We start from the raw sequence: 12,103 nt of genomic DNA on the forward strand, positions 1-12,103 counted from the left end.
CACATTCTCCCTCATGTAACAACTGGAGTTTTAGAAAATAGATCAGATTCAAAATTAATTTAAACTGTATCATTTGTCATCAATGCTGTTACATCACATCTTCTACATCTATAATTATGTGACAGCTGCTCTGAGTTTTGATGATATTAGCTCTCCTTAGCTTAGACCTCATATCTTTGATGATGGATTTTCTGATGAATCCCTTAATTTAAACAGATCCCTGGAGGGATACTTTCTGATCCTAGGCATTGTATAACTATTGCTCTGATTACTAGACCTCAATTCTAACAATACTCTAACCAAGCTGATATTTTGGATGCAGACCCTATAGAGTAAGACTGAGACCTTTGGAGTCATGTGTAACAATGTTCTGTGAAGATGTGAGGACTACACATATTTTAGCTCTAATTATTCTACCATCATACTTGGATACCTTTCAACAGAAAACTCAGTGAGATATTAATTTAAAATTTTACTTATTTATTTTTTAATTTTTAAAAATATATTTATTACTTTGGAATCAATATATTTTTAAAAATTAAAAAAATAAATAAGCTTTGGAATTAACTTCAGGACTTATCAGAAAGAATCAATATACCATAGTAACAATGGTTCCTGCTGGAATCTCGGGCAAGTTACCTAATTTTTCAGGGCTCCATTTCCTAATCATTAAAATGGGTTTTGTATGACTTAAAGGAAATGTATTAATGTACTTTGTACAAAACAGTTGACAGGAAATTTTTACTGAATGTGAGAAATCAAATGAACAGGCATGGCCTTCTTGGGAGCAAATTTTTATTTTAGAGTTATTATTCAATCTTAATAATATGTTTTAACTTTTGATTAACGAAAGCATCTCTCTTTATCTCCCTACCCCAAATTAAAAAGACAAAATCCTTATTTATGCTTTTAACATTGTCTTAACCTTCACACTCAAGGAATATACAGCTGAATGTGTTTTCTGGGAAAACATCTAAATCAAAATCATTTTTGGCAGACACAATAGCTATTACTAAATAGTTCTATTGCTACTAAATAGCAAGCTAAGGATTTATGTTATAGTTAACTTATCCAGTGGGCTTACTAAAATGCAGTCATATTTTAAATGAAAACATATAAGTTCCATCTCTGGAAAAAGCTCACTTTAGTCTCTAGTATCCTAATACTTGCTCTTAATTGTTTATAGGCCAAAGTCACACTTTCCATTTTATCAGCAATGAATGGGTCCAGAATTGCTAAATGAGGAAAGTCTCAGTCTCAATAAAAATAAGACTTAGACTTGAATTAAGGATCACAAACATGTGCCATGTTTACTTTCTGTCTCTCCTCCTGGGTCCATGTAGCAATCAACAAACCCACCAGGGCACTCTTGGGCACTTTTTTCTACGAAACACAAAGCCAGCTTCAGGGTCATTCTCAGCAAGGGCTCCAGGAAAGGAAAAGAAACGAATATGTAAGGACTCACTTGCCAGGTGGCGCATTGGTAAAGAACACACTTGCCAATGCAGGAGAGGCAAGAAACACAGGTTCAATCCCTGGGTTTGGAAGAGTCCTTTGGAGGAGGAAATGGCCACCCACTCCAGTATTCTTGCCTGGAAAATTCTATAGACAGAGGAGCCTGATGGGCTATATAGTCCAGGGGGTCATATAGTCCAGAGTTGGACATGAGTAAGCGTTCACACACACACACACACACACACACACACACACACACACACACACAGTTGCCAGGCTTGTAGAAGAATGTAAGTTTCCTGAAGACACAGACCATAGCTTATTCATAATTATTTCCACCCCCTGGCTTATTCATAATTCTTTCCCCCCCAAAAAATGTTAACTGGATGTTAACTAACTATATAAAACAAGGATATATTGAGTTTCCTTAATGTTTAAAAAATGTTAGCATAGGCATTTGCATTTGACTCTAAAAGGAGAAAAAGTCAGTAAAGATGCTATAATATTAAAAGAATGTAAGTTATTTTTGTGGGAATACTTATTTGGATGAAAATTGAACACTTACAAATGATCTCAAAGGGATGGATATGTGTAGTTCTGTTATAAGCAATGTATCCCTAACTCACCTTTATTTCTGTAGTCAGTCTCATTTTTCTTGAAACCTTTCAAACCAGTCAGAATCTTCCAAAATTTGCAGTTTGAATTACCCAACCATCCAAGGAAAAAACAAACAAAACTAAAGAAACATGTTTTAGCCTCATATTTTCCCTTCTCACTAAAAGTTTCAGTCAAAACTTTTCCTTCTTAAAGCACTCAGATTTCTTCTTAGATTCTGTCAAATGGGTTTCTTACAGACACCCACACTTGACTGCAGTCCTAAGTGGTACCCAGGCCAGTCACATGTCAGGGCATTTTTAATTGCTAAAGCCAAGAGTAACCCTTTTAATTATGCCCTAATCATTTACTACAGTCAGTTTCTCTTCAGGATGTAAAGTCGTGGAAATAACTCACTAAAAAGCACTTGGAGACTTTGGAGCCTTGGCAGCTGGAACAGAACTTCTGAGAATGCGCTGTGTGAACTTTCCAAAGAAGGCAATACATGTGAGAGGACCCACATGGTAGCAGCAGTTCATTTGGAACCTGGCTGGTGGCTTTTATCTTGGATTTGAGGATTTCACAAGCACACGGAGATGCCTATAAGTATATAGCACAACTTGGATGTTTATCTCAATGATTGCTCCAGTTTGCAAAGAGCTGGCCCCATCAACTGCAAAGGAGGGAGGGGCGCCTCTCCAACCTGGGGTGGCTACATCTCTCTGCCAGTAAGTGCTTCATGACTCATTTTCCTCAACAGAATTTTCATAAGGCTGGAATTCAGGGAGGGATGTCTGGAGAATGTCTGAAAGGAAGTTCACAAGCCACTGTCCTGCACTTTGCTGAAGAAAACCTTCCATGGTAGTCAGACCAATTGACTAAAGCAAACAGCAAAAGATTTCAGAAACATTTCCTCATTATTGTTCATGAAAAATCCATGAAAGTTCACCATGAAGTTTTGTTTTAGTCAGGAGACCCATGAGTTGGGGGGGGGGGGGGGGCGGGGTGGGAAATAGTAGGTTAACAACTGTATTTATGAGGAACAACAGAATCTATCCAAGGGAGTTACATTGAACCAGCCAACATACACTAATAAACTGGTATGTGTGTGTACATGTGGGTGTGTGTGTGTTTTAATTCAGACCGATGTCAGATGATGTCAGGTTAACCGATGGCTTGGAATTTATGCAAATTTAGCCAAAATGAAATTGTACATATGACTTACTTCTTTTTTCAAATGCTTTTTATTTATTTTAAAGGCTTTATAATTACTAACTGTTCTCTCTCAGAATATATTCTGAGAGGGAAGCAAAAATATCACTTTTGCAAAGCCATGTTCATTCTTTCAAAGGTCTGCTGGTAAATTATTCTTACTGATCTTTCCATCTTTCTGGCCTGTGCATACACACCTAACCCATACTAAATTTCACCAGATGGCATTTTATTTCTTTAAAGTAAAGCAGTCGTGGGTTTAGACAGTTGAATTTTTAAACTTCTGTATTTACTGAAAGTGCATATGGTGCTATATGGACAAAGAAATTGTGCTGAAAGAAAAACATTTCTGTCTGCAGTACCTCATAATCTCCCAGAGAAAGAAAAATTGCAGTAACATGGAGTCTTTCTTACAAAATCTTATGTGGCTTTAATTTTCTTCCTCTGCTAAAAGTTAGATATATATGTACTATACACACCTTAAAGTTATATTTTAAATTCTTTTGGTTGCAAATAGAAAGGTTATCCAAAACCCCATGACTTTCCAATATGATTCATAAGTGATTTCTAGAAGAAAATGAAACATAAACCTAAACTTGTTTAAAAAATATTTAAAAAAACCTCTGTATGTCAGCATAAGCAGATGTTGGTGTAGAATTTACAAGGTTAAGAAGGCTATAAAATCTCCCTTGAGCCACTCACAGTTCATTTCAAGGCCAAGAACGCCCCCAAAATCTGTTTCTAATTTTACAGAAATCTTTTGAAATTTGGCACGGTTTTCGAAAGTCCGTGGAAAGAAAAAAAAAAAAAAACTTGCCCTAGCTTCGACTTCCAACTACGAAGACAGACCTACTTCTTTCAACGGTTTTCACAGATCTGGTGACCCACGCTCTGAAGTCAGAATTAGCTAACTTTCAAAAGCATCTGGAAAAATGAAGGTTAGTATACGCAGCCACAGATACTGCTAAAGGATGGGGGCTGGCTGAATTGAGCACAATCAGAGTTTTCTATTGTTTAGAAGGTGAGGATTTGTACATAAGTATGTACTTCCTGGAGTGGGTTAGGATTGGGAAATTGTTCTAAATATACTGTGGAAACATTTCTCCTTGCAGAGCTGGAAGAATTCCAGCAATTATAGCCAGATCAGTGGAAGACAATCAAAAGCTTTACGGGGAGGGAGAAAGCGGATTTAGGTGTAAACAAAATCTTGCCATTTCTACTATTTAGCAGAAACCATTTATATTTCTAATTTTCTTTATTTTATGTAGACATGGTTAAAAATTGTATTTGGAGTTGCCACCTCTGCTGTGCTTGCTTTATTGGTGATGTGTATTGTCTTACGTCCTTCAAGAGGTAAGAATTTTCTCTATTTTGCTTGGTCTGCCTAGAACAGTTTGGAAAAAGGACTAGTGCACGGTCACAAGAGATTGAGCCTTTCCTAAGTGCTTATTTTCCAAAGTAATTCTGTTATTTCTAAGAAGACATATAAACTCCCAAGTATATTGTTGAGCAACCAGAATCACTGAGGAATTCAAGGCATAGGTAGGAAGAGGTTTCCAGTATTACTTCTGCAATAGAAAAACCTGAGCACTCTTCTGTAACACCCCAGTGTCTCTCCAAAATACATGCTAAATTCCAAGCTTTGACAGGCCTTTAGAGACAATATTTTTAACTAACATTGCTTTTCATTATTGGATTGCCTCATGGCAAGTAAAGATGAGTAAGAATGGAAAAGTTAAAACAGAACCTATGGAAATTTTTATTATGAGTCTTTCCAAAAATTTAGGGAGGCAGTCAAGAATAGAGATCTCAGGAATAGCTGCATAGAAAAAGAGAAATTGTTGTTCTAGATGCAAAAGCCAAGAAAATCAAATTAGAAGACTAAATATTATTAAGCAAGCATTATGTTTAGTTTTTCAATCGATTCTTTTTAAACAGTCTTAGATAACATTGATTTCACTTTGCTGAAATTCAGGAGACTGATGTTGGGGCTAGTTTGGATTTAAATTAAGACTGTTTATAAACCTTTCTGTGATATTAGGGACATAGGTTTTTATGAAACTATGTAAAGAAGATTAAGATCTAAAACAGGAAAAATGTACAATAATAACATGTCTAGCTTTGGAGTCTAGGGAAAGGAAAAATGTTTGCACCAACATTAAAAGCTTGTGATAGCTTATGATAGCTGAAGTGGGAAATACCCCTGGTTAAAAGCTAACTGACAATAATGGAAGAACAGTGACAAGCCTTTAGCCAAAGAAAGTATGAGTTCTGAATTATTTATTGCTTTAAAAATGAAATATAGGAAAATACTTTGAAAAATTAAAAGTGCTCATGAGATTTTCACAGAATTACAAAGTGAGGAGGTTAACCAATAAGATAAAGGTAATGTTTCTTCAGTGTAGATCTTCAATACTCATTCCTCTCTGCTAGCACGAGATTATTCTGAGGCTGTTGATTGAAAGAGATTATGTGAGTCCATATTTTTTGTACTTTGTCAAGTTAAAATTGTTTTCAGATCAGTGTCTCACCTCATTTTGAGGCCATATTCTCCTCAGAGCAGCAGTTGTCAGGTAGTGGATTAGGTCCTATCCTATTGATTCCTTGAATGCTAATACATGCAAAAATAACTCCTAATTTTTAAAGGAAACCCCCCAATACTTGAAATGGACATTTTGCTCCATCAGAAACAAATGTGCGGGGAACACAAGTGTGTGGATTTTAGGGGAACTAAGATCCCGTGTGCTGCTCAGGGTGGCTTAAAAAAAAAGTCAAGGAAAAGTATGTGGATTTTATGGTAAACCTGCCTCCATGTCTAGAGGCAAGGGTGAGTTGCATTTGCACTTTGGAATTTGAGTCATAATTTCCAATAAGAAATATAGGACAGTTATAGTATATAAAAGTAAGAACATTTTGAGAAACTTAAAGACCCACTTACAAAACACTCGCTCATTTGTTTGTTGTTTAGTCACTCAGTCGTGTCCGGCTCCTCGTGACCCTATGGACTGCAGCATGCCAGGTTTCCCTGTCCTTCACCATCTTCTGGAGCTTGCTCAAACTCTTGTCCATTGAGTCAGTGATGCCATCCAACTATGTCATCCACTGTCATCCCCTTCTCCTGCCTTCAATCTTTCCCAGCATCAGGGGCTTTTCCAATGAGTCAGCTCTTTGTATCAGGTGGCCAAAGTGTTGGAGCTTCAGCTTCATCATTGTTATATATTAACAAATGAAGTCCCACTAATTAGTCCCACTCAGTTAATTGAGTTTCACTTCTGCCCATCATTGAGCTAGTTGGGGGAATAAGGGTACTGCATTTAGACTTCCACCTGAAAGCACAATTAAGAACGCAGTATGGATGCTCAGTCATTACCACCAATATGGGATCAGACATTCACTTAGACCGCTGGGTCACTTAAATCACTAGGTCTAAGTGAAAAATGAAGAGGAAAGGGCTTTTACAAGGAGAGGGTAGGTCCCAGGAACATCATCTGAGAATTAAAAGAGCTTTGAGGGAATTAGGCAGGATTTTAGAAACAAATAGGGCAATGGGGTAGTGAAATGAGAAAGATCCATTTAGCTCACTCACATAATAACAAAAATAACAGATAACTATTTGGGGACTTCCTAATTTTCCCATTTTTAATTTTACTCAATAGGAAACATATCTGAGTTCCCACACCTTAGACCCAAGCTGTCCTCATTGGTCTCAGCCTACCCCCCTCCAACCAATTCCCTTTTTTTCTCCTGTCTCTACATTTTCTCTTGAGGTTCTTCTTTCCAAGCATCATTCCTCTTCCTATGTGAAAATACAACCACACCAAGAGTGGAAACTAAGCTTTTCATCTTTCCCTCATATTCGCCCACCCTGAGGACAAACATAAGAATTTTTGGTTTAAGAGAAGTGACAAAATAAAAGCCAGACAAGCAGAAACTAGAATTGGAAAGTAACAGAGGCTCCAGAATTTCACAAGTAAATTCAATATGGCCTTGCTTCATGATTTATAGTTTCTGAATTCCTGAACCTTTGTGAAAGGACTTATGGGAGCTATCTGCACTTTTCTTGATTTCAATTGAGTATAGAGTTCACTACATGAGCAAACACTCAATAAACATTAACTAATTTTTTTCCAAAATTGCTAACATTTTGTGGCAGCTTAATAAATGGTAGCAAGCATTTTATTGTGTTCTCCATCCTAGTACACAAAGATGACAGCTCCCTCTGTGTGATGGTTTTTTTTTTTTTTCCCCTCAACAATGCTCTTCTTAAGTCTGAGAGTAGGACGTAATTATCTCTGAGTAGCACCTGTTTCCTATCCCCCACCTCTTTGGATCAGAAATGAATTTTTTCAGGAATTTTGGTTGCAAGGCAAAGATATTGGCAGCTGTAAGGCAAAAGCAGGAGAGAAGAAATGAAGAAGAAAGGAAAAGGAAGCTGAGGTGCGTAGGAGTAGAGACTAAGGCTGAGTGAGGGAAAAAGAAAAGAGAGATTATATAGTGTGGAGAAGTCAGGTTCTTCTGGGCAGGGCCCCCAGTACCTGCCGTGAAAGGAGAGCCATCTTTAGCTAGAGTAGCTTCAGATCTCCTTGAAGTCCTCTTGTCTACCTCTGCATACTTTTCGTTTTATTATTTTTTTGTTGTTGGTTTTGGCCTGCAGTATTTTATACAAATTTTCAGTAGTTGTCATTTTTTTAAAATCATAAGATTTCACATAAAAATGTAGATTTTTGACTTCTTTTTAAATATTAGATCTGACAACACTGGGCTCATGGGAATAGTTGAGTCAGAAGCAGCTGTAGTCTTTAGGTTGGCAATGCAGTCTCCACTTTGCTGTGTACCCCTATATAAAATAGAAAATGGAGAAAACCTTTCAGTTTTATTTGCATAAAGTAACATATTCACTTACAACATCTACTTGACTCCTATAAACACTTGGATTTTTTTTTTTTTTTTTTTTTTTAGTGGAGTGCAGTTTATTACACCGGCGCGCCCAAGGCAGAGTCTCCTCTTAGCCAAGGGCCCCGACCAGCATTTGTGAAAATCTTTTATACCCCATGTGTACATGTCCAACCAAACCCACCACCCCAAATCCCTTGAGGCTTACAAAGGAAGGGTAAATATAATCACAATAACCCCATCATTCACGAAACACTTGGATTTTTAACTCTTGAGGAGAAGAAGTTATAGTGTTCTTCTTGGGATTAAAAATAACAATCTACTGAATTAAAAAAAAAAAACCCACAGAAATTAGCATCCCATAGTTATCCATTATCCACAACGCCCAGTCCACTGTGGCTTTTGGATACTTTGGTTATTTGTTCAACAGTTATTTATTGAGTACCTTCCAGATACCAGGCATAGGTATAAGGCATGAATGACAAGTTCTCTAGCCTTACAAAAGGACAGTCTGACAATAAACAAGTAAATAAGTGAATTAATAGAATATTTCAAATTTGTAAAAGTGCTACAGAAGACAAATGGAGTGGGGCTGTGTTAGACATCCAGGGCTGCCATAACAAAATATCACCTGGGTGATAATAATAAAAAGCAAATAAAGCCCGGGTGGCTTAAATAACAGAAATTTCTATTCTCACAGTTCTGGAGACTGGAAGTCCCAGATCAAGGTTAACTGGGTTTAGTTTTTCTCGGGGGCTTCTCTCCTTGGCTTGTAGATAGATGCCTTATTGCTTTGTCCTCACATGGCTTTTTCTCTGTGCATGTGCCTTCCTGGTATCTTCCTCCTCTTTCCATAAAGACACCACTAGCTTCATCAGATTAGTGTTCCACTACATGTTCTTGTTAATTGTAATTATTTTGTTAAAGCACTTATTTCCAAATACAGTTCCACTGAGGATTGGAGCTTCAATTTATGTATTTTGGAGGGACAAAATTCAGTTCATAACAAAAGTGGCTAGGGGAGGCTTCTCTGAGATGATATCTGAGCCAAGACCTAAAGGACAGGAAGGATGCAAACTGGAGGCTAGATCCTCACTGCAGAGGGAAATGCAGATACAAAGGCTCTGACGTAGGCAAGTATCTGGGAATTTCAACCTGTGCAGCCAAAATTATGTAACCAATGAACACAGTCTATATGTATATGTATATACATAATAGACTTATGAGTATACATACACATTTATAAAATGTATAGTGATTGCTTACTTAGATAAGTAATAACCTTATATAATTATTTCAGAAGATAATCTGAATTCACAGATGATTTAGACAGAATGTAGATCAATATTTTATAAAGACAAGTATCATTTAGAATGCCTATATTTTTGGCAGAAATCCATTGCTATTATTACTATTATTGTAACTATTATTAGTACTAAAATCTCATCATTTTTTGTAAAGTAAGATATATGTGAGACCAAATTATCATCAAAGGAGATGTGAATTTGTTTTTAAGGCTTAAAATTTTCCCAGTATCAACATTAAGAACTGTGAAACAGACTCCCTCAAACATCTTAAGAGTTTTAAGCTTATTTATTCACTGTTCTTTTGGAGGAAATATGGGGAAGTCTAAAGGGCTGAGGAAAAGATTCAGAAAGTCCATGGACCTAAAAGAGCTTTTGAGTTGAGTATAAATATATCAGCCTTGCAGATTATATTTCTCTACTTTGCTCTTGGATTTTAAAATCACAGAAGATGAATCTTCGTAGATTCTTTTTGAGTTTTGCCAAATTCTAAATAATTTGAAAACAATCCAAGTTTTCAGATGATTCCCATATTGCAGAGGAGTTTACCTGTCTCTGATTTCCAAAGTGAATTGTTTTACACAAGAATATATAGTCACACATACACCTTGAAAAAACCAGGTTCTAAAGCTGTCACTGGGGATATGAAATCAAGGCTAAAGGTTTTTAAGAACCAGAGACAGTCAGACTGAGTCTTAAAATCTAGGAACATGCTAGGCTAAATTAAAATAACATTTCCATGGGATAATCAATACTAATGAGTCTTTTATTTACTTGTTGCTTATTTTATGTAAAGCAAAGAACTTACTTTTTATTTCAGTATCCTTGCAAATTAACAAAAATTATGTAGTAAAAATGGAATAGCTTACAATCCTTATTAACCTTTATCCCTGTGAATAATAAAAAAAAATAGAATTGCTTCATATCTAAATTAAAATTTTCTCCAACATATTATGATTTTTATACTTGGTAGAAAAACTGACGAGGTAGTACTCCTTAAAGGGACAGGTTAGAAAGACTGTATGTCAAAAAAAAAAAAAAGAAAAAATCAGACAACTTAGATGAAAAGAACCACAGATAAAAACTACCACAATTCACTCAAGAGTAAACAGAAAACCTGAATAGAACTGTAACAACCGAGAAAATTGTTTTAATGATTTTAAAACTTCCCACAAAGAAAACCCCAAGCCCAGCTGACTTCACTGGTAAACTCTAGAGAACATTTTAAGAAGAATTATTACCAACCCTTCATAAACTCTTTCAAAATATAAAATAGGACACTTATCAATTCATCTTTAAGGCCCGATGCTGTGATACCAAAACCATACTTCTTTACGTTACAAGTAAAGAAGTTACAGACCAATAGTAGTTAAAGCAATATTTATTATGAATACAAATGGAAAGAGCCTCATCATACTACTAGCAAGCCAAATCCAGTAACGTATAAAAAGGATTATTCACCAAGATCAAGTGAAATTTATCCCAAGAATACAAGGTTTAACATCCAAAAATCAATTACTATAATGAGTTATATTAATAGAAAAAGAGACAAAAAAACACATGGTGATTTCAATAGATACAGAAAAATGATTTAACAAAATACAGCCCCCTTTCATTATAAAAACACTCAGCAGACTAGAAATAGGAGGAATTTCCTCTATCTGAAAAAGGGCATCTACAAAAAAAAAAAAAAAATCAGAGTTAATATCACACTGGTGAAAGTCAGTGCTCTTCCCCTAAGATCAAGAATAAGATAGCAAGTTAGTTCTTATTTCTATTAAATGTTTTATTCTTAGTTGTATGAGCTTCCCTTGTGGCTCAACTGGTAAAGAATCCACTTGCAATGTGGGAGACCTGGCTTTGACCCCTGGGTTGGGAAGATCCCTAGAGAAGGGAAAGGCTACCCATTCCAGTACTCTGGCCTGGAGAATTCCATGGACTGTATAGTCCATGGGGTTGCAAAGAGTCGGACAAGACTGAGAGACTTTCACTTTCACTTTCCGGCAGTTGTATCCAGGGCAATTAGATAAAGAAAGAAATAAAAAGTATCCAGATTGGGAAGGAAGAAGTAAAACTATCTCTATTTACAGATGACATGATCTTGTTTATGGAATATCCTAAGGAATTCACTAAAAAATAATGGAATTAACAAGCAAGTTGAATAAATTTGCAAAACACAAGATTAATATATAAAAATGAATTGTTTTCCTATACATTAGCAATAAACAATACAAAAATATATAAATAAATGAAAATAAATCCTATACTTATAAATCACAAAACAGCATTTTAAAGATGGCAATATTCTCTAAATATGTCTGCAAACTAAATGTGACCCCTATCTAAATCCCAGATGATACTTGTTGCAGAAATGTACAAGGTGATTCCAAAATTCACATGGAAATACAAGGGATCCAGAATAGTTATCCTAAAATGGAAGAATGAATCTGTCTGCACTGCAGGCAGATTCTTTACCCACTGAGTTATTAAGGAAGCCCACAGCATCCGGGAAGCCAAAGGACAGACATATTCCCTAAAGAAGATATCATGGTTGTTGCTGAGTCACTAAGCCGTGTCTCTTTGTGACCCCATGGACTCAGCATACCAGGCTTCCCTGTCCTTCACCATCTCCTGGAGTTTGTTCA

At 36.1% G+C, this 12,103-nt stretch overlaps 1 protein-coding gene across 1 annotated transcript in view; it reads left to right on the forward strand.

The window, feature by feature from the left end:
* Positions 1 to 2,572: 2,572 nt before the first annotated feature.
* LOC122688377 (fibroblast activation protein alpha) overlaps positions 2,573 to 12,103 on the forward strand; it is a 79,680-nt gene continuing 70,149 nt past the window's right edge. The window contains exons 1-3 of the mRNA XM_043894355.1: positions 2,573 to 2,777; positions 4,015 to 4,199; positions 4,530 to 4,614. Coding sequence (XP_043750290.1) covers positions 4,194 to 4,199; positions 4,530 to 4,614 — 91 coding nt within the window. The 5' untranslated portion in view covers positions 2,573 to 2,777; positions 4,015 to 4,193. The remainder of the gene's footprint in view (positions 2,778 to 4,014; positions 4,200 to 4,529; positions 4,615 to 12,103) is intronic.

The sequence above is a fragment of the Cervus elaphus genome, chromosome 33 (assembly GCF_910594005.1).
Source record: "Cervus elaphus chromosome 33, mCerEla1.1, whole genome shotgun sequence".
Lineage (NCBI taxonomy): Eukaryota > Metazoa > Chordata > Mammalia > Artiodactyla > Cervidae > Cervus > Cervus elaphus.